The 26,695-nt window shown below is 39.3% G+C and overlaps 1 protein-coding gene across 1 annotated transcript in view; it reads left to right on the forward strand.

The window, feature by feature from the left end:
* The window catches only part of IL13RA1 (interleukin 13 receptor subunit alpha 1), a 59,206-nt gene extending 51,402 nt beyond the window's left edge, over positions 1–7,804 (forward strand). Inside the window, exon 11 of the mRNA XM_036840374.1 lies at positions 5,335–7,804. Coding sequence (XP_036696269.1) covers positions 5,335–5,427 — 93 coding nt within the window. The 3' untranslated portion in view covers positions 5,428–7,804. The remainder of the gene's footprint in view (positions 1–5,334) is intronic.
* The last annotated feature ends 18,891 nt before the right edge of the window (positions 7,805–26,695 follow it).

The following is a 26,695-nucleotide window of genomic DNA, read 5'->3' on the forward strand; positions in this document are numbered from 1 at the left end:
AATTTCATGGCTATAGAGTTCCATCTTCTATTATTATTTTTTTTAATTTATTTTATTTTTTTATTTATTTATGGCTGTGTTGGGTCTTCGTTTCTGTGCGAGGGCTTTCTCTAGTTGCGGCAAGCGAGGGCCACTCTTCATCACGGTGCACGGGCCTCCCACTATCGCGGCCTCTTTTGTTGCGGAGCACAGGCTCCAGACGCGCAGGCTCAGTAATTGTGGCTCACGGGCCCAGTTGCTCCGTGGCATGTGGGATCTTCCCAGACCAGGGCTCAAACCCGTGTCCCCTGCATTGGCAGGCAGATTCTCAACCACTGCGCCACCAGGGAAGCCCCCATCTTCTATGATTTTTGACAATTTTTCAAAACTATAGTGAATTCCTTTCTGAAATCTGGCTCTGCCTGTTCACCTCGTCTACTTTTATCTGGACTTTCTAGTTTGTGTCTCTTGTCTGTGTCCTAGCCAGTGTGCAGTCTGTTCCTATCAGTTTCTCTTCAGAGTGGGACTTTGCCCAGGAAGGGAGCTTTGGATGGTTTTGAGAGTTCATAGGGCTCAGGTGGCTCTCAGGCTGTTCTATGGACTCCTTGCATTTGGTCACTCTTTTGGCAGTGCAAACCCCTGCCAGACTCACTTATTGTTCATAAATTAGCTTGCTGAAGTTTGAGTGAGTTGTTTTAGAATTCTCAGATCTATCAGATGCCCTGATGATTCCCTCTCCATGCTTTCCCATAGCTAATGCCACTTTGCTCTTGTAGCATCTCTAATTTGTCCCTACCCGCTCATATTTCAGGGTTCATGGGGGCATCACTTTCATCTGGTCTTGTTGCAGATTGTGTCCGTGGATTTTGCTTTGCTTTCCTACTTACCCTGCTTACCTTTCCTACTTGTGGTTTTTATAGTGGCATTTGGGGAAATGCAAAAACTATGCTGCCATCCACTACCTTCCTCATAGGATTTCTCTGTGAACTACAGACCATGGGCCAACTCCTGCCTGCCAGTTGTTTGTGTACAGGCTGCAAGCTGCGAATGGTGTTTACACTTTTAAGTAGCTGAAAAATATAAAGAAGAAAATAATATGAAATTCAAATTTCAGTGTCCATAAGTAAAGTTTTGTTGGAACACAGCCATGCCTATTCATTTATGTATTGTCTATGGCTGCTTTCATGCTACAACAGCAGAGACTATATGGCCCTCAAAGCTGAAAATGTTTATTATCTGGCCATCTACAGAAAAAGTTTGCCAACCCTGGTTCTATAATATACTTTTTCTTTTTTTAAAAATAAATAAATTTATTTATTTATTTATTTTTGGCTGTGTTGGGTCTTCGTTACTGCACGCGGGCTTTCTCTAGTTGCGGCGAGCGGGGGCTGCTCTTCCTTGCGGTGCGCGGGCTTCTCATTGCCATGGCTTCTCTTGTTGCAGAGCATGGGCTCTAGGCGTGTGGGCTTCAGTAGTTGTGGCACGCAGGCTCAGTAGTTGTGGATCGTGGGCTCTAGAGCTCAGGCTCAGTAGTTGTGGCGCATGGGCTTAGTTGCTCTGCAGCATGTGGGACCTTCCTGGACCAGGGCTCGAACCCGTGTCCCCTGCATTGGCAGGTGGATTCTTAACCACTGCGCCACCAGGGAAGCCCTATATATATATTTTTTAACATCTTTATTGGAGTATAATTGCTTTACAATGGTGTGCTAGTTTCTGCTTTATAACAAAGTGAATCAGCTATATGTATACATATATCCTCATATCCCCCCCTCTTACTTCTCCCTCCCACCCTCCCTATCCCACCCCTCTAGGTGTCACAAACCACCGAGCTGATCTCCCTGTGAGCCCTATACTTTTTAATGGCTAAATAGTATCATACTGTGTGAATATATCATGGTGTACTTAACCAGTTCCCTATCATTGGTCATTTAGATGAATTCTAAATTTCATTGTTACAGGCATCATTTCACAGCTAATATTAACATATATATTTCATTACTTTCTTGGGATAAATTGTTACAAGTAAGATTGCCGGATCAAAGGAGATTATATACATTTTAAACTCTTTGATTGTTATTGACAAATTGTCATCCAGAAAGGATATACAGGTTAAATATCTATTAAGGATACTGCTTAAATAAATTATGGTGCAGTCATGCAATGAAATATTATACAGAGGTCAAAGGAAATGAGGTAGATCTGTTTTACTGATGTACAAAAACATATACTCTATGCTGTCAAATTAAACACTCTGGTTACATATCTAGGGTATGATTCCTTCATATTAAGGAAATGGTGGCATTAGAATACACACACTTAAATTTTTCACAAGAAGCACTGATTACAACTAGGTTGTACTGACTTACATACCAACCAGTAGTGTGTCTCAGTGGTTGTTTGGCCATGCTTTTGCCCACATGAATATATCTAATTTTTAAAAAAATTCTTCCCAGTGTGTTAGATGAGAAAAGGGCATCTTGTTTTATTTTATTTTTATTTTTTAAACATCTTTATTGGAGTATAATTGCTTTACAATGATGTGTTAGTTTCTGCTTTATAACAAAGTGAATCAGCTATACATATACATATGTCCCCATATCCCCTCCCTCTTGCGTCTCCCTCCCACCCTCCCTATCCCACCCCTCTTGGTGGTCACAAAGCACCGAGCTGATCTCCCTGTGCTATGCGGCTGCTTCCCACTAGCAATCTATTTTACATTTGCTAGTATATATAAGTCCAGGGCATCTTGTTTTAAATTTACATATCAAGTTTTGTATTTTTTCACGTGTTCATTGGCTTGAATTAATTCTTTCGTGAAATCCTTGTTCATTGTCCATTTTTGCCCTGCAATATTCGTCTTTTCCCTGGTGGTTTGTAAAGCTCTTTATACATCAGTTAGTAATCTTTTGGTTTGTCGTCGATGTTTGTATTGTATTTAGGGTGATTAATGATGTACAGAAGTTTTTTTATGCAGTCAAATCTTCCTTTATTTTTTATGTGTAGAAAGAAGCCCTTTCCTACTGCAGATTTATATAATTGTTCCTTAATACATTTTTCCAGGACTTATTTGATTTTATTTTTCACGTATAGGTCTTTAACCCCCCATAGGGGGTTTATCCGTGTAGGCTGTGAGGTAGGGTTTAACTTTATTTTTCAAATGTTTAGCCAGTTGTCTTAGTGCCATTTATTGAATAAGCCATTATTTTAAGGTTATGTAATTTTTTTCAGATTGTTTTTTATTAGAAGTGTGTGCATTTCACATTTTTAAAAAATTAGCTTTGTTGATTTGATTTACATACCATAAATTTTACTCTTCACAAGTGTACAGTTAGAAGAGTTTTAGCAAATGTATGCAATTTTGTAGCCACCGCTCCAATCAAGATATAGAAAGTTTCCATCATCCCCCCCAAAAGCCCCCTCATGCCCTTTTGCAGTACACCCCGTTCCCCAGTCCTGTACCCTTGCAACCACTGATCTCTTTTCTGTCCCTAGAGTTCTGCCTTTTCCAGAATATCATATAAATGGAATCATGCAATACATAGATTTTTGAGTCTAGCTTCTTTCACTTAGCATAATGCATTTAAGACACACCCACGTTGTTGCATGTCATTGCTTTTTCTTGCTTAGCAGTATTCCATGATATGGCTGTAGCACAGTTTATTTAACCATTCACTTGTTCAAGGATATCACAACTATTCCCAGTCTTTGGCTTTTATGAATAAAACTGCTATAAACATTCATGTAGAGGTCTTTGTGTGGACATGTTTTCATTTCTCTTGGGTCAATACCTGCGAGTGAGATTTCTGGGTCATGCAGTAAGTATATATTTTGTTTTATAAGAAACTGTCAGGCTGTTTTCCATAGTGGCTGTGCTATTTTACGTTTCTACCAATAATATATGAGAAATCCAGTTACTCAGCATCCTTATCAGCACTTGGAATTGTCAGTGTTTTTTATTTTAGCCATTCTACTAGGAGTATCAGGGTTAAATAATTATTTAGAATAATTTGGATATTTTAAAAAATTAATTATATTTATTTATTTATTTGCTGCGTTGGGTCTTTGTTGCTGTGCGCGGGCTTTCTCTAGTTGCGGCGAGCGGGGGCTGCTCTTCGTTGCGGTGCGTGGGCTTCTCATTGCGGTGGCTTCTCTTGTTGCGGAGCACGGGCTCTAGGTGTGCAGGCTTCAGTGGTTGTGGCTCACGGGCTCTACAGAGCACAGGCTCAGTAGAATTTGGATATTTTAAACAGTGTTTTCCAACTTTTCTCTCCATATGTTCTCTAAGACTGGATGCTCCTGACCTGCTGAGTCCATCTCCAGTTGCACAACCTGAGGCAGCTGAATCATCATTGTTGCTTGTTTCTATTTTTCCTTCTTTCTATTTCCTTTTCTAGGCTTATAGAACCAGAAAACAACAGAGCAGAAATGGAGCTTAGAAATAATCTAGTGCAGGGATTGGCAAACTTTTTCTGTAAAGAGCCAGATAGTAAATATTTTTGGTTTCGCAAGCCTTTCGGTCTGTTACAGCAACTCAGCTCTGCTGTTGTAGCATGAAAACAGCCGTAGACAATACAGAAACAAATGGGGGTGGCTCTGTTCCAATAAAACTTTATTTACAAAAACAGGCAGCCTGCTGGATTTGGCCCTTAGACCATAGTTTGCAGTCCCCTGGTTTAGTCTAACAACTTTATTTTACAGAAGAGGGGACTGAGCTCACATTTCACCCTTTCCTTTGACTTGTAAGGAAGGAAGGCAAGGACCAGGATATTGGCTTTCACCATAAGATACACACTTAAATTGAGTTCAAGATGAGCTTACCTTATATGCATAATTCCCTGTTCTAGCAAATGATGTTACATGAAGCTGTTAATGCAAGGTCTTTCAAAACTTTTAACTGCACTAAGACTTTTGGGACATTTTATATATTGCCATTCACCTTGACGCCTTTTTGAGCCTACATCTCTGGAGCAATGGTCAAATTTGAGTGGTAAAAAAATAAAGATAGAAACAGTTGAAGTAAGGAAAGCATGCTGCTCTTTTATTCTTCTTCAAAAGACTTCGTTTCCAATTTTGGAGGTGTCCACATTTGTTTATCTTTTGAGATAGCTATTAAATATCATATAACAGTCCCATGGTTTTTTCACCTTTAACATTAATTCCTGATTGTTTTGTTTAATTGATTGTTCAAATAGATGAAGATTCTTAGGTCAAAAAAAAAGACTCCAATCAAAACAGGAAAACATATACTCAGGGTTCCATGAACACAAACCTAAAAATAAGCATTGGCTGCAAGTACTCAGGGAAAGAACACTGTTTAGAAAAGTCATCGTGTATGTGTTTTTCCTTCCCTTCCAGCACTGGAAGAAGTACGACATCTGTGAGAAGCAAACCAAAGAGGAAACTGACTCTGTAGTGCTGATAGAAAGCCTGAAGAGAGCCTCTCAGTGATGGGGATAATTTATTTTAACCTTCAATGTGACCTTGTGAAGATTCATTCCGTTTTCCATTTGTTATCTGGGAACTTGTTAAATGGAAACCGAAACTACTGGACCATTTAAAAACAGGCAGTTCATAAGAGCCACAGGTCTTTATGTTGAGCCGCGCACCGAAAAACTAAAAATAATAATGGGCCCTTTGGAGAAAAGAGTGGAGTCATTTTCGTTGAATTATAAAAAGCAGACGTCTTTTGCTAAGGCTTCAAACTAGAGGACAAAAGCAAAAAGTGATGATGGCAGTCGAGTTAATCTTATCAAGAGTTGTGACAACTTCCTGAGGGACCTATGCCTGCTTTGTATTCTTTGTCTCAAATAATACCAACAAATTTTATTTGTAGGAGAACTCATTTTGGGTGCAAATGCTAAAGTCAAACTTGAGTCATAGAGAACATCTAGCAAACAAAATTGATAAATCTGTTATCTGTTGTTTGGGATCCCACTGAGTAATGGCTATGGCTATTAAAACTCTTTAATAGTCCGGAATCTTCATCCCCTTCAGCAGCATTTTCCTCTGCTTTGAAAGGCCCAGGCATCCATGTTGGCCGTGACTACAGAAAAAGCAGAAGCAGCTTCTTTACTGAGATCTTTCAAAGCCATTTCAGGCTTTTAAGGGCAGTAGAGGCAGAATGACTTATTGGGTATTAGAGCTTGAACGACACAGTCTCTAATGATGCATTGTTTTTTCTTCACCTCCGCTACTCAAATCAAGTATTTACTCTGCGTCCAGATTGTGTTAGGCCCCCAGGTGTGAGGCACCAACTCCCTCAAAGAATTCACAGTCTAGTTGGGTCTCCTCAGTTCTTTCTCCCCACCAGTCATTTTCCAGACCTTTCAACACCCCACTTCCCACCTCGATTTCCCTTTTTGCATCTCCCTCATTCCCTTCTGTGTAGTCTTTCACCTCTCATGAGCAATTAGAATATAAATCTGCTCACAGCACCTAGAGGAGCAGGGAGTAATTTGCATCTCAGGAAAAGTGTGAGTAGACTGAGAAACAATGACTAATTCTCGCATATTTTGTAACTTCTGTGTGACTCTGCATTTATTTGAAGCTTTTCAGCATTTACTGTTTCTGTATGCATTTTATAAACAGAAAACAGTTATTATCGTCACCTAGAACTTTGCTATTTGCTTGAGAAAAAAAGAATAGTTGTGTCTTTCTCTTTTCCCTTACTCCCACAAATGGTTATTAGTAGGTTTTGTTTCTTATATTGATAACCAGCCATCCAAGGCTCCAACGTTTGTATTTTTTTTTTTTTGCATATGTTAAGGCTCCATTCTCACCCATCCCCACAACGTATCCATATATATATATATTCCCTCTACTTCTACTTCCTCCATATTTAAAGTGTGGAAATGAGAAGTCCCCCTCCAATGTTTCTCTCCTCACACACATAGACTCAGATTACTGGTAGGAACTTGAGAACTCTATATCACAAGTTCTCCAAACATTCATCCATTTGTATTAATAAGATAATGCTACTTCCAATTCCTGCTCTTAGGGAAGGGAGATCAGACATCCCTGCTCTTTTCAGGTGTGGGTACAGTGCAGGAGAACTGTGCCCTGGCTTTCCTGAGGAAATTGGGGTTCGTGGCAATGGCAGATGGCAAGGTGTTTCCTCCCCCTGCTTTTATATTTGAGGTCAGACTGAGGCTGGGAGACGGGCATGGATGTGCTATTCTGTCCTACTCTTCTCTAGAAAGAATATTTGGTTTTCCTGTGTAGGGATGAGATGATTTCCTAGCCAGCTCTTATACTTCCGCAAAACAAAACACCTAAATGCCTCACCCAAAGCCATTTTTCCTGTCATCCTATTTAGATGGCAGTGCGGGGAGGGGATGCTTTGATATTCTGATTACCCAGAGAACTGACGCCTACAGTCCTGCAGCCTGGGAGTGGGCTGGGAGCGGGGGTGTTTCCATCTTGCTCTTTTAGTGGTAAAATAGTTGAGGGAAAAGTGGGCAGTGAATTATGGGAGTACCTATGGCTGTTATATAACTGCTGACAACTGATCCCCAGGTCTTGAGAGCTCTTGGAGACTTTAACACATCAGTGGAATTCCCACTACCTGTAGGAAACTAGTAGGTTCATGTGCTATTTTATGTCTAACCTTTATGGATTTGTTTTCTCCACATATCTAAGTAAAGCCACTGTAAGGATGGTCATTCCTATTCTTTCATTCAGATAAGTGTGTTCTTCATCCCGCACTGAAGGGATACGTGAAACAATGTTAACATTTTTGGTAATGCCTTCAAATGAGGATCATTTTGTTTAACTTCTTACAGAAAAGCTTGAGTAAAATAAATATTAATTGTCTTTTTGTATGTCACCCAAATGTTTTCCTTTGTCTTATTTTGGGGAAAGTGTTGTGAGGAGTGGGTGGCAGAAGAAATTGGAGTTAAAAGAATATAAGTTGGGAAAAAATTCCAAGACAGCTATTTTATCTTACAACCATGTATCATAAGCTTCCCTGCTATTCTCGGCATGCCTGTGTTTTCTGATAAAGCCCTGCACTTGGTTTAGTATTAGTACAGCCTTTGCAAACAGTACCTAAAGGGACATAAGTATTTGCTAAATCGTGGTTCTGACAATTAAGGGAAATGGAGAACTGGTCCTTTCTAATTTTAAGCTTCAAATAGAGTGCAGTGTACTTAAGGAGACTGTCATGGTATATACACGATGAGGGACCTCTAGTTATGAATTAATCACATAAACAGGTTAGATTTGAGACTAAGAAAATCAGTTTTCAATAGCTTCCCTCTTAAGAGATGGTAATGTAGTTTCATGTTTTCTGTAACTACAGCAAAATGGTTTGAATGTCACGGAGGGTTTTTCTCATTTGTATTAAGTTCTAGGAGTGCATCTTTAGCCCAACATTTGTTAATTACCCTGCATCTTTCCAGGATCCAAGCCCTAGGGTATGGGTAGGGGGTGCTGATCTTGGTCAGGTTACTTCTGTAACTATCTAAAATGATCCAAGAAGATTCTGGAAATCCATCTCCAGGTAAGTATACTTTTGTTCTGTTTTGAATAAGAAATCACCTTTTGGTCCTCAACACATCAACACGCTGAGTATTATGACAGAAAACATTTAACTGAGGACCCTTGAGATTGTATATCTGTATGAGATCTATGGAAAACAAATTCCTGTAGCCACAAACATGTTCACCTCATCTCAGGGCAGAGGAGCCAGAATGACCTGAGACCATTTGCTTTCCAGGGTAATTTACCATTTTGTCATTTCCAAGAAGTCCTTTTCTTTTACAAGCACAGCTTTGTGCTCACGTGAGTAGCATATCATGCTACTAGAATATTAGTAGTTTTAGAAGAAAGTAAGGGGACAAGAACACTTATTTCAGAGACTCTGTTTTCTTTTAAACCCTAATGATTAGATCAAGCAACAAAGTTCTTTGTAAATACCGTAGGGAAATCTTGGCATGCTTTTACTTTAAGAAAAGGAGCAGTTTTGCTGACATTTGGATGTGCTAGATACTTTTGACATCAATTCCCAAGATGACTTCTTCCTGAAGATTCTTTGGCCTTTAGCCATCTTTTCTAATGGTCACACTTTTAGTTTACCATTAGCAACAGGAAAATACTTCACTGCTAGTTTTCAACATTTATTAGGTAGACCATTATATAAAAAAGAGAAAATTAATAGTTATTGAGTAGCTACTGTGTGCCAAGTTGCATCTGTTATTTCACTAAATCCCCATATGAGTCCCATGAGATAGGTTGATTATTATCTTCATGTTACAGATGAAGAAACCAAGACATAAAATGATTGAGTGTATGTGTGCAAGATCACACAGATCGTGACTGAGAGAACCGGAAAACAAGTCAGCCTGGCTTTAGAGCCTGTATAATATAGCCAGTGATGTACTTATTTGTCCTAAGGAGGCTAAAGAAGAAACATCTTATTTCAAATTATTGCCAAATTTCTTATCAACGGACAGACTGAGAATTTAAATCATTTAATTGCAAAGTGAGCTTTATACAGTGTCTTAAGATTCATTCGTGCGTCCATTCCTCTATGAGCCAGGCAATGTGCTAGGCACTAGGAATTTAGAAGTGAATAAGATTTGTCTTGGTATCAGGTGGTTAGTCAGGGGGAGGCTACTTTGTACAGGGAAAGAAACCTGGATTAGAATGTAGGAGTTCCAAATGACCTTGGGCAGGTATCTCTTCCTATCTGCATCTGCTTCCCCATCTATAAAATGAAGATGTTAGACAGTGATATATCATCCCATCCAAGGCTCATAACAGTGGCCATAAGTCGTAGAGCTCATCTGGAAGTGAGGATCTTTGCTACGTGCACTAGCAATGCCACGGGCAGGTCCCCTCCTCTCTCTGGGCCTCAGGGTTCTCGTCTGTGAAATGAGACTGGACTAGATTAGCTCTATTCTGACATCCTGCAGAAATTAAGATGATGACTTTTGTTGTACATATCAAGAAAATATGTTTATGGTCACCTCTTATTCTTGCTATAGGAGGTAGTTAGCTATTAGCAGTAACTGCCAAAAATAACCAAAGTCGGCCCTTTAATACAACAGTAAGAACAAAGGAATTGATACATTGGAAGAGCCTTGTGGTTCACCCAAATCAGAATTTTCACAAGGGCCCAGCCATGGCTCTGCCTAACAAATATTTCTTAACATGCTTTGCAGACCTTAGGTCATTTTGCCTAGAAATGCAAAAATGGACTTTGTATAATACAGATTGCTTGTATAATGACTACATCTGATGCATTCTCTAAAATCCATTTGAATTCAATACTTGCAAATTTGGTCATTGAATTTAACTTTTTGGGTTTCATTTGATCAAAATAAAACACGTACATAATTTTAAAAGTCAAAGAGTACCACAGGGCTTATAAAAAACAGTCCCCTGCCCCGCCCTTCCTTACCCCGGATTCCTCCTCCCAGAAGAGATCCTCACACCCTAATCCCTGGAACCTGTGAAAATGTTACTTTACATGGCAAAAAGGACTTTGCAAATGTGATTAAGATGACAGAATTTAAAATGGGGAGATTATCCTGGATTATGTGGGGGGGTCGGATCTAATCATTTGAGCCCCTAAAAGCAGAGAAATTTCTCTGGCTGGAAACAGAAGAGGAGGAGAGATTCAAAACACAGAAAGGACCCAAAGTGCTGTTGCCGGCTTGAGACTGGAAGAGGCCATGTAGAAAGTGTCAGAGGGAACCGCGTCCTGCCTGCAACCTGAATGAGCCTGAAAACAGACTCTCTCCCAGCGCCTCCAGATAAGGAGCCCAGGCTGGCCGATCTGTCATGACTTCAGCCTTGTGGGACCCTGAGCAGAGAATTCAGTCATGCTGGGCTGCACTTCTGACCTGCAGAAGTATGAGCTAATAAATTTGTGTTGTTTAAAACTGCTTTTAACATTTTTAGCTGTTTCTTTTGACATATAACTCTTTACTTTGGAATAATACCCTAATACTTAATGCTATTTCTTATTTTTATTTAGGTTTAGAAATTATCTATTTCTAAATTTCTGCTATGGAAGATGAGGAACTAGCTTCCATATATGCGTCCCAACACATACACACACACCACGTGCACTCATAATTCTCTTCCACAAATACAACACATTTTGGTTTAAATATTCAATATTTGCATTATACCATATAATTATTGCTCACAGTTGATCCATGTAGAGTGCCATTAACTGTACTTCCTTTATTTTGTTTTTCCCAAATTGTCTCTTTCGGTTTGATTTGGATTTTTTCTTCCAGTTTTATTGACATATAATTGACAGACAGCATGTATAAGTTTAAGGTGCACAACAAAATGATTTGGTTTGGTTTTTTTCTTCCAGTTTTATTGACATTTAATTGACAGACAGCACGTATAAGTTTAAGGTGCACAACAAAATGATTTGGTTTGGTTTTTTTCTTCCAGTTTTATTGACATATAATTGACAGACAGCACGTATAAGTTTAAGGTATACGACATAATGATTTGATGTCCATACATCATGAAATGATGACCACAATAAGTTTAGCGAACATCCATAATCTCACATAGATACAAAATTAAAGAAATAGGAAAAAACCACAATTTTTTTCTTGGGGTAAGAACTTTTAGGATCTACTCTCTTAACAATTTTCACATATAACATACAGCCATGTGAATTATATTTATCATGTTGTAGATTACATCCCTAGTACTTGTTTTATCTTATAACTGCCAGTTTGTACTTTTTGACCGCCTTCATCCAATTCCCACTCCCCTCACCCCCTGCCTCTGGTAACCACAAATCTGATCTCTTTTTCCATGAGTTTATTTGTTTTTGAATTATAATTGACCTATGTTAGTTCCTGTTACGCAACATAGTGCTTCGGTATTTCTATACATTTCAAACTGATCACCACGATAAGTCTAGTTACAGTATGTGACCATACAAAGATATCACATAGCTAGTGACTATATTCCCCACACTGTACATTTGGTTCGATTTGTTTTGCTATGCACCTGCCATGACTTCAGTCTCAAACTTTCTATCAGAACCATTAAACTCCACTCAGTATGGTCAAGCATATTAGGTAATCTAGTCATACTCGATTCTACGAGTTCCATTTCTTTTTCTTGGAGACAGCCCTAGTGGAGTTTGCTGCCCTCTTGATCCATTCTGGAATGGTTGCCCTCTAGGCCCGCTTCCCAGCTGTCATCCTGGGAATTCCCTTTGCTTCTCTTCTGTGTTAGATTCTGTTTCCTAGCTCTCAGCTTGTCCACTTTCTTGCTTTACACCCTAGTTTTGCTGGACCACATCCTGCACTAACTTCCTTAGAAAGATTGCATGGGAGGCAATTTTAATAAAACCCTTCTGTGTCTGAATATATCTTCATACATCATTAACATTTTCACCAAGTGAAGAATTCCTAATTAGAAACAATTTCCTTTTAGAATTTTGAAAACATTATTCCAATATGTTCTTGCTGCTAGTGTTGCTTTTGAAAAGTCTGATCCTGTATTGATTTCTTATTTTTTTTTTGTATGTAACTTTTTTTTCTGCAAGCTTTAAAAGTTCTCTTTTGATCTCTAGTGTTTTAAAATTTAACAGTGATATGCCTTCTTCTGCGTCTTCTTCCATTTACTGGGCTGGGCTTTTGTGAGCCCTTTCAATCAAAAAACTCATCTTTCATTTTTGAGACGTTTCTCACATACTATCTTCTTTTTTGTTTTCTCTATTTCTAGAACTCCTATTAGTTGGATATTGGATGTCCTGGACTGATTCTTTAATTTTCATGTCTTTCTCTCATGTTTCAATTAATTGTCTTTTGGTTCTACTTTTTTGGAGGTTTCGTTAACTTGATCTGTCTGAGCCTCAGTTCTCATCTGTAAAATGGTGATAAAAGGACCTACCTCATAGGATTATTTTGAGATGTTGATGAAATAAACCATGTGAAGTGAACGTCAAAAAATGATGGCTGTGATTGTATGTACTGTTATTCTGGCACCAGTTCCTTTTTCCTTCTTATGTGAAAATGACAATCCTAGTGGCAGCAATATATCTTGCTTTTACAGTATCTTATTATACTATTAACCTTCATTGTACTGAGTTTGTAATGGTATGACATTTTCTAATTGCACTGTTTTAGAAAAAAAATATGGTATAAGTCTAGTTAGCAATATTAGAATCTTAGAATGTTAGAATTCAAATCTTAACTTTTATTTATGTTTCTAAAAATGTTTAAAATCAAAAGTAGTTTTTTTCTTTCTTTCCTTTTCTGTTTTTCTTTTTTCTTTTTTTACTTTTCAAGTTGTCAGAAAAAAACCACACAGATCCACTTTCTCCCCTCACCCCTGGGTTAGATTAAAAACTGGAAAAATAATGCTGGATAGCTGCTCCTTGACAGTAAAATAGGTAGTCTGGAGGCCAACTAACCATTTTCTCAGGATGGGAGTGCAGTGCACTAAGGAGGCTAACAGATAATCGACAAAACTCAGCCCCAAGAGGAGATTTGGATTAGCTGTGACCTTCACAGCCAAGAGCTTCTCTGCCTGCACGTAGGCGCCCCGAGGAGACCAGAACTAGAATTACAGAGGAAGAAAGCCTGTAAGTCAGGGACAATCTAACTTTGCTTTCTCTATTTATTTATTCATTTTTTTCAACCAGGAGTGATATTAAAACTATGTGACATGGGCACCAACCAATCAGATCTGATGCCAGCTGTAATTTCTTGGTAGGGTCATACTAGTATGTACCAATCCTGGATTCAACAGATTTTTTTTAAGGTTTTTAAAATAACATTTATTTCTTAAAAGTTAACATGTGCATAATAGGAAACCAAAAAACACAAGAAGCAAAAAACAAAGTCATCCATCATCACAAGCAGTTTGCCATTTGATGTGTGCTTCTAGGTCTCGTTTGTGTATTTATACAACTAAGCATCCATTTTTATGTAATTAAGATCATACAGTTATGTATCATGCTTTTTCACATATCATGAATATTTACCATTTCAAAGTCCCAAAGCTATGAGTATCTTGATAACCAAGAATACACTATACCAACTCAATATGGAAGAAAAAAATGTAATCCTGTCTTTCTTGGTGAAAAAAATTTCACAGAAGACAAAAATGGCAACAGGCTTCTAGATAAAATTATTGTCAGAGTTATGATTAAAATACTACATTCCCTTAATATTCCATTAAAAATGAGACATGAAGCAACAGAGTACACAAAGTATAATGCTTCTAAGAGGATTCATTATCCGATCTAAACTATTAAAGTATTAGCAAGGAGGCATGTTTCCATTGAATTACTTAACAATGTATTCCTATAGTACAGCCAAGAGATGCACACACATGCATGGTTATCATCAAAATATAAAGATGAACACATCCACATACATCCCTCCCTTTATACTTCCTTCTGCCCCTCTGCTGCCAACCTAATGAACAAGTCCTGACGTACATTTCTCAGAGATGGTTTAACAATTCCATGTCCAAGATGCTGCTTTTTTATCAACTATAACAAAGATATTTACAAATTGGTTAATTCACTAGCTCTACTTTTTATCATACATTGTCACCTCAGGACATCTAAAAAGCCTAGATGTTGCAAAATAATGAATGAACCTTGTCCATAATAAACATAGGTACTTTACAAAAAATGCACATATAGACCTGTGGTTATAACCTAAAACTGACTTTTAGATATGGAGATATTAGCCAAGAGCCCTCCCCTTCACCCTTCCTCTTACCCCTCCTCCAGCATTTCAGCTGAGTACAGGACTACATCTAGCTCCAAGAGGTGGATTAACATAGACACTCCCAGAAGACACTCCTAAAAACCAACAAAAGGGCATTTATTAAGGGATTATTTTACTACCTCTACTTTTTTTTTTTTAATTTTAAAATTTATTTATTTATTATTTTTGGCTGTGTTGGGTCTTCGTCTCTGTGCGAGGGCTTTCTCCAGCTGCGGCGAGCGGGAGCCACTCCTCATCGCGGTGCGCGGGCCCCCCACCGTCGCGGCCTCTCCCGTTGCGGAGCACAGGCTCCAGACGCGCAGGCTCAGCAGCTGTGGCTCACGGGCCCAGCCGCTCTGCGGCATGTGGGATCTTCCCAGACCAGGGCTCGAACCCGTGTCCCCTGCATTGGCAGGCAGACTCCCAACCACTGCGCCACCAGGGAAGCCCACTACCTCTACTTTTAATATACTTTGGGCATTAGGACTTGCTTATTCTTTAATACACAGCAACATTAACTAAAATGCACAAATAGAACAATGGTTAGACAATCTGAACTTGTCGAAAGACTCATGGGCGCAGAACCCGTCTCTCTGCACTTCCTTCCCTGCCCCCTCCCCCCTCCACCCAGTGAACAGTCAGCTTACTCTCCAAGACTCAAGTTTAACAATTCCACCCTCAACAGATATTTTTTGAGAACCTACCACGCCCCCGCACTGCACGATGCTGGGCAAGTCAGTTCCTTTCTCTTACTTTCGGTTTTCTCTCCTGTGAAAAGGAGTAGGTGATCTACAGGAGCCCCTTCCGGTCTAACCTCCACAATCAATAAAATGATAACGTTTGATTGTTTTTAGAACAACAGTGGAAGCAGATATAGAAAAACAGCAGCTGACCCAAGACTTGTAGATTTGAAAATGTAGACAAAAACAGAAAATGATTCTATGAGTTATTGTTTGACTTGAGAATTGGACTAAGAATGAATTCTAAATGTCTTATCTCCATGATGTTTCCAAAGGCACTAGAGGGGAGACAAAGCTAGCTCTACCCAAAAGGTGGGTTTGTCTTACAGCTTTGACATTCCAGCTGCATCCCACTAGCCCTCACCAGCATGCATATGCAAGATACCTTCCCTCTTTTGAGTCTACTACTTTCTTCCAGCATTCTCTCTCCAGCTGCTACCGCCCCCAAATGCTCTCTTTCAGTGGCTGGCAGTGGCTTGTCCACTCTGGCAAGAGTCCATGTTCCAGGCCTTTCCCAACTTCCTCTCTTTCCAGACTCGCCCTGCCTCATTTCCTCTTCCTTTTGGCCTCTGCCTCATTTTAAGACATTTGATCAGTTCATCTTCGCTAATGTGGTCAAGGAAGTCCAAGATGTTTGTGGATAATTATTCCTGGATAAGATTCATATTACAAGGAGCCTCCCCAAGACCATGCTACCACTTCCATGGTAGATTTTTGAAAGTCTTTTATTATAGAAAAGTTCAAACATAAAAGTAGAGAGATTGTTACAATAAATGACCGACCATGTACCCATCATCCGGCTTCAACAATTATCAACATGGAAAATCTTATTTCATCTATACCTCCACCCATTCCCTACCCCCCACAAAATGAATTATTTTAAAGTAAAACCCAAACATTATATAATTTCATCTGTAAGCATATCAGTATACATCTCTAAAAACTATGGATGCTTTTTATTTAAAAAATAACTGCAATACCATTATTACACTTAAAAGTTAACAATAATTGCTTAATATTACCAAATATCCAGTCAGTGTTCACATTTTCCCAATTGTCTCATAATTTTTTTTCTATAATTTGTTCAAATCAGGATCCAACCAGGCTCATGGTGGATTTTTGAATCTTGATGCTTCGTGATATGCAGGGGCAAGGATTTGGCAACAAACAATTGTTGGCCCTCAAAACCATACCATGTTGGCATCTAGTAATGAATATGGCCCTGTCACCACAAAGTAGCTTTTTTTCTCCTTTCCAGATTGCTGTGACTAAACATAAGTTTAGTGTCCAACTGGACTCCGGAAATTCTTTATAAGAACAGTATGACATCTGTGAAAGAAGTGAAAACTCAAGTTTGGCCTTGAAATTAGAAAGCTCTTACACAACCAGCACATAGGTTTCCTTGGAAAAAAAAACCCTGCACGCTTGCATGAGCACACACACACACACACACACACATGCAACCAAATGCCAACTTGTAATATGTCTAGGGAATGGTTTTGCATATGGCAGTACAAAGCATATGTGTGTTGTATCATTTTTTCCCTCAGGATAAGGACCAATATAAGCACATTGGAAATGTGATATTGAAAGAGCATTTCAGCATGGATTAAGACCAAAATGGTGCAACCCCTTCATGATATTTTTAAGTGCACTGAAAATCTGAAAGCAGGGTAGAAAAACAGGCTTATGGGTCTGACTATTAGGCCGAGAAAAGTTATGCATGGTTAAGTATGTGCTTCTTAAACCTGCTGAGTGTACACTTAGTCATTCAGCTTTCAGTAAGTTGCTGCTTTGAATACCATTGGGAAATATTGATATACGCCATGTCTATCACCAGCAGGATATAGTAGATACATTGGAGTGAAAAAAAAGCTGATTAAATTGAACTGTGGAATCTGGCAGCAGCATTGCTGCTGCCAGGGTCTGCTCCATTCCACTTTTTAAATTCATTCATTCAAGAAGCCTTGAAATGAGTATAGATTATGTGCAAGATGCAGTGGTGGATTCAAAGAATAGCACATGCTTTCTGTCTTAATGTTTCTTATAGTCTGGGGCAGGGATGGAAAATTTGTTTAATCTTGTGGACCAGTTCTGCCTAGAGTACTGTTTCGAGAAGGATTTTGAGATTGAATTTGGGCCCAGTAGCAAGACAGCTAGGATCGAATAGTGATGTCTCTTACTGTGTGCCGGTGGGAGATGAGTTGAAGCATTTGTGCCACACAGTTGCCACCCTGGGCTGAGGGATGGAGGGACATCTTCATCTATATAAATAATGAATAATCTGCAAGGCAGAATGTTAAAAATTAGAGCTATAAAAAGAGGTCCAAATAAAGTGCTGTAGACAGGCAGGGAAAAGAGTGATAGAAAAATTTCTTAAAGAAGGTGCTAGTTGATCTGCATCTTGAAGTGTGAGTAGAATCTGATGAGATTAACAAAAGGGGACATTCTTATCCTTGGAGGAGTTTGAGTGAAGGCACAGATCATGGTGTCAGGCTGGGTTGTGGGGGAAGATAATGGAGACAAGCAGATGTGTTAGGAGCTCAGTCGAGAGGTGCTGAGGATCTCCTGTGCCAGGCAAATTGGAGAGGAGGGTGCAGATCCGAAATATTTTAGAGGTGGGCTCACCAGGAATGGATGGAAGATGTTTAAGATGATAGAGAGAAGTGGAGGCTTGAGTGGGGGGTCGGCGATGGGGGGGATGAGAAGTAAGAATTCTGTTCTGGACATGTTGACGTGGATTGTTGGAGGGAACCATCGGGTCATGATTTCCATCGGGGTGGAGGGCACTCAGGGATGGCAGTGAGAGGAGAATGACTTCAAGAGTTGGGGTCGCGGGAGCCAGGCGCCGGGGAAAGACCAATGGGGGAGGGGCGCGCACTCGCAGAAGAAGACGCATTGCAAGACTTCACGGCACAGGGTGAGGAAACCCCAAATCTAAGCTTACTATGGGGCAGTCACGGGACTCCCAGCGAGACGGAGCGCTCACCAGTACCTTCCAGCTCAAGACTAACGCACTGCTGCCATCTGGGGGCAGCATGTAGAATCTGTAATGGCAGCTTTGCGAAAGCCGCTTAGTGACAGGGGACATATTTTGGAGCCAGCAAGAAAGACCTCGCCTCTCAAAAGTCTTTTACAGTTCTTCCTGGAATTTTTTTTTTTTTGGCCACGCCCTGCGACTTGCGGGATCTTAGCTCCCCGACCAGGGATTGAACCCGGGGCCATGGCAGTGAAAGCACCGAGTCCTAACCACTGGACCACCAGGGAATTCACCCTCGAATTCTTTTTAGCTAGCTTGATTTCTCGGTCCCCAATGAAGAAACCATGGGGGCATGTGTTCTGTAGCATCCTTTCTTTCCAGAAGGGTTTGACCTTGACCACAGACTGCTTCCAGTCTGGCATCCCAGCACTGAATTGAGATCTTTCCTGCTGCTCTTGCTATCCTGTAGCTACTGACCAAAGTTCTGGCCTGGACCACAACTCCTTGCTGGACCCACCAAATCCCTGGCTTTGATTGAGTCACTGGCTGGCTCTGACTTTTGATACTGCTGTAGAATATCTTACTTTTTGCCTGCAGGGGCACCACTTACTCGCTGATGTTTTCTTTTGCTAACCTCCTTTTCTGTAATGGAACTGGACCTTCATCTTTTCGTTCATTCGTTCAACAAACATTTATTGAGTGACTATAGTGTGCTAAGTACTGAGGATACATTGAGGAGCAAAAACAGATGGGACCCCTCAAAAAGTTGTATTACAGTCTAACTGTAAAGACAGAAAAACAATCATACTAAATGTGATCATTGCTATGAAGGAAAGGTTCATGATGCAGTGAGAGCAGGTAACAAGGGAATCCGACCTAGTCTTGAAGGGTAGTAAAAACTTTTCTAAGGATGTGACATTTAAGCTGAAATTTGAAGGATTAGTCAGAATTAGCTAGGAGTTAACTATTCTAAAAAATATGGAACCCACAAGGCCGGGCAAAGAAGGAGCCATCCACCTGGTTCCTCTGTCTTCTAGACTGATAGTGCAGTAGGGAGACTCCAAGCTTTACACAGACAATCCCTAGGAGAATCTTTAACCTTGAGTTGGCATGTCAATTAAAGTGAAAAGTGTGTGTTTAAAATCAAAATAATAATTACAACAACAGCAATCAGAAAATCAGGAAACATAGAAATAGAGATAAAAAATAACTACAAGGACTTCCCTGGTGGTGCAGTGGTTAAGAATCCACCTGCCAATGCAGGGGACACAAGTTCGAGCCCTGGTCCGGGAAGATCCCACATGCCGCGGAGCAACTAAGCCCGTGTGCCACAACTACCGTGACTGCGCTCTAGAGCCCGCAAGCCACAACTACTGAGCCCTCCTGCCACAACTACTGAAGCCCACGTGCCTAGAGCCCGTGCTCTGCAACAAGAGAAGCCACTGCAATGAGAAGCCCACACACCGCAATGAGGAGTAGCCCCCGCTTGCCGCAACTAGAGAGAAAGCCCGTGCACAGCAACAAAGACCCAACGCAGCCAAAAAGAAACTAAATAAATTAATTAATTAATTAAAAAAAATAACTACAAATTAGACTGCCCCTTTTGGAAAAGAATAGAAATAAGTAGATAAAGAAATATTAATTTTCCTGAACTCTTGAAATACTAGATTTTGATTTCTTTCATTTTTATTTTTTTAAGAATTAAACCAATTTTTATTTATTTAAATTTTTATCTATTTATTTATTTATTTATGGCTGTGTTGGGTCTTTGTTTCCAGGCGAGGGCTTTCTCTAGTTGCGGCAAGCTGGGGCCACTCTTCATTGCGGTGCGCGGGCCTCTCTTGTTGCGGAGCACAGGCTCCAGACACGCAGGCTCAGCAATTGTGGCTCACGGGCCTAGTTGCTCCACGGCATGTGGGATCCTTCCAGACCAGGGCTCGAACCCGTGTCCCCTGCATTGGCAGGCAGGCTCTCAACCACTGCGCCACCAGGAAAGCCCTTAAACCAATTTTTAAAATCTCCATATACACTCACTTGAACTGGAACATAATGTCTTAAATGTTCTAACATATTGGACCTGAACCAAATTAAGATAGCAAAATCTATCTGAACTTCAGATGCCTCATTGTTAAAATTGGAATAATAAGAGCTGCATCCTGCGGGGGTGGGGGGGTTTGGAGACATAGTGAGTTAATGCATGCAAAGCACTTAAACCAGTACCTGGCCCAGTAAGCACATAATACATGTTAGTATTATTATTTCAGGGCTGACCTGTTTATAGAGCATGTCAGGGGAAATAGTTTCAGGCTAACGGAACACTGAAGCTGCTTCAACAGCAGGCTACGGAAGAGGCTGGCTACTCTAGCTACACAAAGGGCCAACTCTGACACTAGCAATGGTAAGAGAAAAAAACAATCAAGCCCAGTATATTAATCCTGTGGATTAATGGTTATGTTCAACCCCAGGGCAACCTGATGCAGTGGGAAGTGCAAGGACTTTGGACTTAGATGGACCTGTTTTCAAAACATGACCTTATCTCTTCCAAGCTGTACAACTTTAGGCTTCTTAACCTCTCTGAGTGTCAGTTTCTATTGAATGTAGCAATTCACAGGATATGTTTGAGGATTAAGGGAGTTGGCATACGTCTAACACCTGACTACTCCTTTGGGCTGAGGAAGCAGAACCAGTCTGAAAGAGTGAAACGTCAGAAATGTAGATTTTTTAAATGAAATTTTAATATTTTCATATCTACGAGAAATGGAAAGGAGGACAATAGCAGACATACAACAGGGATTCAGAATTAATTTCTTCACATTATTAAGAGCTTTAGGAAGAAATAATAACAAATGATAGTTACTGAGCACTTGTGTGTCAAAAACCATTGTCAAGACCTTACAAGGGTTAGCTCTTTAATCCTTACAATAACATTTAAGCTAGATGTGATTATAAACTGCCTTTTCAGACGTGGAACCTGAGGCACAGGAGGAGTCAGAAACTAAGACCTAAGTGGCAGATGCAGAATTTGAACCTAGTTGCTTTGGCTGCAGAGCCTGGATACTTCACCACTATTACCCCACCTTTAGTGCTTTGCTCAGGATCCCAAGGGGTAGTACTTCTTAGGAAAGTCAAATACTCTTCTTTCTTCCTCTACCCTACTCCCTCTCCACCTCTACACCCTCTCTTAATCTCACGGACACTTAATACAGCAACTCTTTTCTTTGAATATCTGGAATAAATAACCTGGCTCAGTCCAACATTTTAACAATTTAGTGTAGTCCACATAAACTCCTGCGAATGAGTTTAATTTTATTGTTTTATTCAAAATAGGGCATTTATACAGAAATGTGCATAAAGCACGTATATACATTTTAAAAAATAGAAAAAAAACACCCATGTAACCACCAGTCAAGGTCAGGAGTAGAACGTTGGGGAAGCCCTCTGGAGGTCTCTTTTCAATCAAAACTTCTCCCTCACCTGCAGGGTAATCACTATCTTGACTTTAATTTATTTAATATTTATATATTTACTATTTCCTTGCTTTCTTTTAGTTTTATCATCTCTGAATGCATGTCTGGACAATATAGTCTCACCTGTGTTTGAGCTTTACATAAATGGATCCATACCATAAGTATTCTTTTTTTAAAACAGCTTTATTGTGATACAGTGCACATCCATAAAATTCATCCTTTTAAGGTGTACAATTCCGTGTTTTTTAAAAAATACATTCAGAGTTGTACAATCATCATCACAATCATTTTAGAACATTTTCATCTCCTCAAAAAGAAACCCTGGGGACTTCCCTGGCGGTCCAGTGGTTAAAACTCCGTGCTTCCACTGCAGGGGGTACGGGTTCGATTCCTGGTCTGGGAACTAAGATCCTGCATGCCGCGTGGTGCAGCCAAAAAAAAAAAAACAACGAAAGAAACCCTGTACCCATTAGCAGTCACCCCCTTTTTCCTCCTTCCCCTACTCCCAGCAACCATTACTCTACTTTCGGTCTCTCTGGATTTGCCTATTCTGAACATTTCCTATAAATGAAATCATACAATATGTGGCCTTTTGTGACTGGCTTCTTTCATGTGGCATAATGTTCCCAATGTTATAGCGTGTATCAGAACTCCATTCCTTTTAACTATCCATCAGTTGATGGACATTTGGGTTGTTTCCATTTTTTGGCTATTACCAATAATGCTGTTATGAACATTCGTGTACAAGTTTGTATGTTGATATATGGTTTCATTTCTCTCGGGTATTCACCTAGGAGCGGAATTTTTGCATGGTATGGTAATTCTGCATTTAATGTTTGGAGGAAATTCCAGACTGTTTTCCAAAGTGGCTGTATTATTTTATATTCCCACCAGCAATATTTGAGAATTCGAATTTCTCCATATCCTTCCCAACACTGGTTATACAGACATCTTAGTAGGTATAAAGTGGTATCTCATTGTGGTTTTGATTTGCATTTTCCTGATGGTTAATGATGTTTATTGTGTTTGGTTGTGATGGTTTCATGTGTTTATTGGCCATTTCTATATCTTCCCTGGAGAAAGGTCTACTCGGATCTTTTGCCCAATTTTTAATAGGGTTATTTGTCTTTTTATTATTGAGTTATAAAAGTACTTTATATATTCTAGATACAGATATATGATTTGCACATATTTTCTCTCATCCTATAGATTGTCTTTTCCCTTTCCTGACAGTGTCCTTTGATGCACAAAATATTTAAACTTCGATGACGTCTAACTTATCTATGTTTTCTAATTTACCTGTGTTGCTTGTGCTTTGGTGTCACAGAAGTCTTTGCCTAACTCAAGGTCACAAATTTTTACTTCTGTGATTTCTTCTAAGAGTTTTATCATTTTAGCTCTTATATTTAGGTCTATGGTCTATTTTGTGTTAATTCTTGTGCATGGTATGAGATAGGAGGCCCACCTTCATTATTTTGTATGTGGATATACAGGTGTCCCTGTGTCATTTGTTGCATAAACTATTCTTCTCCCCCACTGAATGGTCTTGCTCTCCTTGTCAAAAATCAATTGACCATAAATGTATGGGTTTATTTCTGGCCTCTCAATTCTGTTCTATTCTGATCTGTATATCTATTCTCATGCCAATACCAGGCAGTCTTGACTCTGTAGCTTTTTATAACTTTTGAAATTGGGAAGTGTGAATCTTCAAACTTTATTCTTCTTTTTCAAGATTGTTTTGGCTATTCTGGGTCTCCTGCATTTCCACATGAACTTTACGATCAGTTTGTCAACTTCTACCAAGACGCCAACTGGGACTATGATAGGAATTACACTGAATTCATGGCTCAATCTGTATATCGCCACTTTAGCAATATTATGTCTTCCAGTTCATGAAGATGAAATATCTTTCCATTTCTTTAGATCTTTAATTTCTTTCAACAATGTTTTGTTGTTTTCCTTGTAGGAGTCTTGCACTTCTAAAATTTATTCATAAATATTTTATTTTTTGATGCTATCGTAAATTAAATTGCATTCTTAATTTCATTTTTGGATTGTTCTTTGCTAGTGTATAGAAATACAATTGATTTTTGTGTCTTGATCTTGTATCTTACAATCATGCTGAACTAATTTATTCATCCTAGAAGTTTTTTCGTGGTTTCTGTAGGATTTTCTATATGCAAAATCATGTCCTCTACAAATAGAGATTGTTTTACTTCTTTTTTTCCCAATCCAATGCTGTTTATTTCTTTTTTCTTGCCTAATTTCCCTGGCTAGAACTCCAATACAATGCTGAATAGAAGTGTCAAGAGAGGACATTCTTGACTTGTCTTTATTGCTATGTCATTAATTTATATTCTTATCTTTATCATTTCATGTTTTCCTAATTTTGCTGGGCATATCTTTTTTGCTTTCTTAAATCTTGAAATGGATACTTAACTCATGAACTTTTTTGGCCTTTCATCATTGCTGAAAGATACTTTTCCTTCTAAGCACTGCTTTAGCTACATTCCACAAGTTTTGATATATTTTCATTATTGTTCAACTACAAATGTTTTAAATTCTACTATCATTCCTCTTTGACCCATCAGTTATTTCAGAGTGTGTACCTTAATTTCCAAACATACAGAGATTTTCCAGTTATCTTTTATATTTATCGATTTATAACTTATTTGCATTATGATCAGATTTCAATTTTTTGAAATTATTGTGACTTGCTTTCTGGCCTAGTATATGGTCAAATTTTATAAATGTTCTGTGTGTGTATTCTATAGTTGTTGGTGGGCAGTGTTCTATACATTGGCTATTAGCTCAAATTATTAACTGTATTGTTCAAATATTCTATATCCTCAGAGACATTTTTTTCTCTCCTTGATCAACTACTGAGAGAGGTGTGGTAAGACTTCCCATTCTGTATATTTGTCTATTTGTCTTTTTAGTAAGTTAACTTTGCCTTTATGTAGTTTGAGGTTTTGTTATAAGTGCATAATCATTCCTGGTGAATTGAACCTTTTATCATTATAAAATAACCCTCTATATCTCTAATAATGCTTTTTGCTTTTAAGTGTATTTTGTCTGATACAAACACAGGTATACAAGTTTTCTATCACTTAATTGTTATTTGCATGATTTATCTCTCTCCATCTTTTTATTGTCAACCTATCTGTATCCTTATATTTTGGATTAGTCTCTCTTAAACAGCATATGGGTGTATTTATTAATCCCATTTGACAATATTTTTTAACGTGAGCATTTAGCCCACAAACATTTAATAAAATTATTAGTATATTTGGGTTTCAAGCTATCGTTTTATTTTGTGCTTGTATTATTTCCACCTATTTTTTTTTCCACCTATGTTTTTTTAACCTCTTCTTTCTTGACTTAAAAAATTGACTCAGAATTTTTTTATTCAATTATTTTCCCTCTCTACTAGTTTGGAAATTTATATTCTGTTGCTATTATTTTAATAGTTACATCCTATTAATTCCTACATACGTAATTACCTTATCAAAGTATAAATTTAATAAATACCTAAATCACTTTCGATATGATACAAGGCCCTTAGAAAAGTTGAACTCCATTTATGCCCCTCGACGTCTTTTCTTATTGTACGGTACTTTAAGTTTATTTTTAAAAAACAGAATAGACGTTTTTATGATTCCTTCTGTCGTCAGTGTTCACTTACATTGTCCACATACTATCACTTTCCTTGCTCTTCATTCTTTCCTGCACTTAGCTCTTCTAAAATCATTTTCTTCCTGAAGTACATCCTTTAGAATTTCCATTAGTGCAGTCTGCTGGTGACAAACTCTCCTAGTTTTTGTTTGTTTAAAAATATCCTTATTTCACCCTCTTGTTGAAGATTTTCATGAAAGATGCTGCCCTCAGGGTCCCAGTTTATTATGGTCAGGGTCTCCTGGAAGCATCCCCATCCCAGCTTTGACTTCTGATGAGCCAAAGCCCTAGTGTGAAGTGCCTGCATGCCCTCAGCTCCTTTGATGAAAGAATGATGTCTATCTCAACAAAGTTGCTGGAGATGCTTACATGAGATAACAGAGGGAAAATTCCTGGCACAGAGGAGGAAGGCAGCCGAAGGTAGCTAATACTGTTTCAACTGAAAGCTTTAGCTCCTAACCTACAGGTTTTTAAGCTTTCGGTTTTTGCAATTGGAAAATAAAATGTGGCCTCCTTAGAGCCACCAGAGCTGAATCTTTGCAATTGGAAGTGTCCCCCGACACCCGGCAACATGAGACCAGGGATGCTCACTATCCAACATTCTTCCCCTAGCCCTACAGGGAGTGACCCTGTCTTTGTTCTAATGACCCCACCCAGGCACCTGATACACAATCCATTTCCTTCCAACATTTTGTCAGAGCTCTGAGATCTAGTCTTTGTCTTTTATGATGCCACCATGTCCAACTGCAGATCACCTGATTTGGTGATGAAGCTATTTAAATTCAGAACAAGGGTGTGCTGAGAGGCTAGGGTCAGATTTCACAGCACTGGTGAGCCGAAGGAGGAGTCTGAAGGTAACCCATGAGCTAGCTACCGCCAGCATCACCCTTGACTCTGCCGGGTGACCAGCCTGCCTTCTCTCTACCTCCACCACCCTCCACCCTCTGCCACCCCCCCCCACTGTTCCGTCCACAAGAGAAAGGCCACACTCCTGACATGGAGGGGGCTTCATCTCCAAATTGAGATGGTCTACTCCAAGGCATTCTAAGTATTGGGGTTGGAAATAAGAAAGCAGAAAGGAGCAGGTGACGTACGTTAGCAGGCTAAAGAGGAACCCAACAGCAGCCAAAGGACATCAGATCG

Source organism: Balaenoptera musculus, chromosome X (genome assembly GCF_009873245.2).
Source record: "Balaenoptera musculus isolate JJ_BM4_2016_0621 chromosome X, mBalMus1.pri.v3, whole genome shotgun sequence".
Lineage (NCBI taxonomy): Eukaryota > Metazoa > Chordata > Mammalia > Artiodactyla > Balaenopteridae > Balaenoptera > Balaenoptera musculus.